The following is a 1,247-nucleotide window of genomic DNA, read 5'->3' as shown; positions in this document are numbered from 1 at the left end:
ACAAACATACAACATTTAAATTTCAGTGGCATTTTTAATTCAAATCCCAGCGACACAGATTTACTTCCATAAAAACAGCATTAAAAAGCATTAAATTTGAGTTAATCATTCCTGTATAAACCATGAATTAGATCACATGCACTTACAATACGTTTATGCAATAGTTTTTTCTTATTTTAAATGTGAATCGTCTTGTTCCATTATCAAAGTGTCTCACTTTCCTTCTCAATTCAAGAACAAAAGCACCTATTTTAAGAAAAAAATAGTTATTTAGATTTCCTTTTTTGCAGTGTAGAGTTCACTACCTGAGTGTTGAGTCATTTAGATGTCAATGGTTGCTATGACAACTGCAGGTTATTTTCTGTAGTGCAGACTGATGGCTCCTCCTGTAGATGCAGACACCACTTATACTCAGTGATGGAGCAGCTTTGGTTTCTGCTAATCGTTTCTCTCCAGACTGACAGAAATGATCAGGAAGTCGTGGTCTTTGTTTCAAACCTTTATTTAGAGCCACAGCTAAACTGAGCTGCAGTGAGATGAGATCCCTTTGCTCTGAGGATTTCTGCAGTTTCACAAAGATGAGGCGTTTGTAATCAGCTGCAGGCAGATCCTGTCCGTCTGCAGACATCAGACCCTGCTTCTTTCAGATATGCTGCAATCTTTCAGCAGCTTCTCTCTATCACATTCACGTCTCTAACGGAGCATCTTTCCCAACACAAGCTGGGTTATAAATACTTCTAAGAGTTGATCTGAGGTAGAGGGATCTTGTTTGTTGCTGAGAGATGAAAGGACTGTGTGTGTTTTGTTTTTAAAATTCATCCAATTCTCTCCTCCCTCAGGCTACAACCATCCTGCTCTGCTCAAGCTGATGGCCAACCCCAACAATCTGGTACGTCCACATGAATAAGTTGACGTATTGCCCAGAAAGCAGGGCATCCTCTGGGGATGGAGAGGCTGAAAGCTTAAAACCATCAGAGAAATCCATCGAAGTTCTAGAAAATTAACACAGTGAAGAAATTATGTGTGCATTTTTTTTGTGGAAACTCAGATTCTAACCAAGAAAAGGTGTTAATTATCTTTCCCCTCAGTTCAGCGAGTCCTTTGCTGCTGGATTTAAGAACCACAGTCTGTCATAGGGATTTAAATTCATTTAAAGGTTTATTTTAGCTTCATTGACTGATGCAGGTATTAGTTCTCCTCAAAGGGGAACACCGTTTTTTACATTGGGCCCTTGATTTTACGTTATT

General features: G+C 39.1%; 1 protein-coding gene across 1 annotated transcript in view; it reads left to right on the top strand.

Moving 5' to 3' along the window:
* LOC107104409 (4-aminobutyrate aminotransferase, mitochondrial-like) overlaps positions 1 to 931 on the top strand; it is a 16,938-nt gene extending 16,007 nt beyond the window's left edge. The window contains exon 4 of the mRNA XM_015404405.1: positions 840 to 931. Coding sequence (XP_015259891.1) covers positions 840 to 907 — 68 coding nt within the window. The 3' untranslated portion in view covers positions 908 to 931. The remainder of the gene's footprint in view (positions 1 to 839) is intronic.
* The last annotated feature ends 316 nt before the right edge of the window (positions 932 to 1,247 follow it).

This window comes from Cyprinodon variegatus, unplaced genomic scaffold, assembly GCF_000732505.1.
Source record: "Cyprinodon variegatus isolate N-32 unplaced genomic scaffold, C_variegatus-1.0 Scaffold1728, whole genome shotgun sequence".
NCBI classification, from domain to species: Eukaryota; Metazoa; Chordata; class Actinopteri; order Cyprinodontiformes; family Cyprinodontidae; genus Cyprinodon; species Cyprinodon variegatus.
This window is presented reverse-complemented; position numbering and strand designations above follow the sequence as displayed.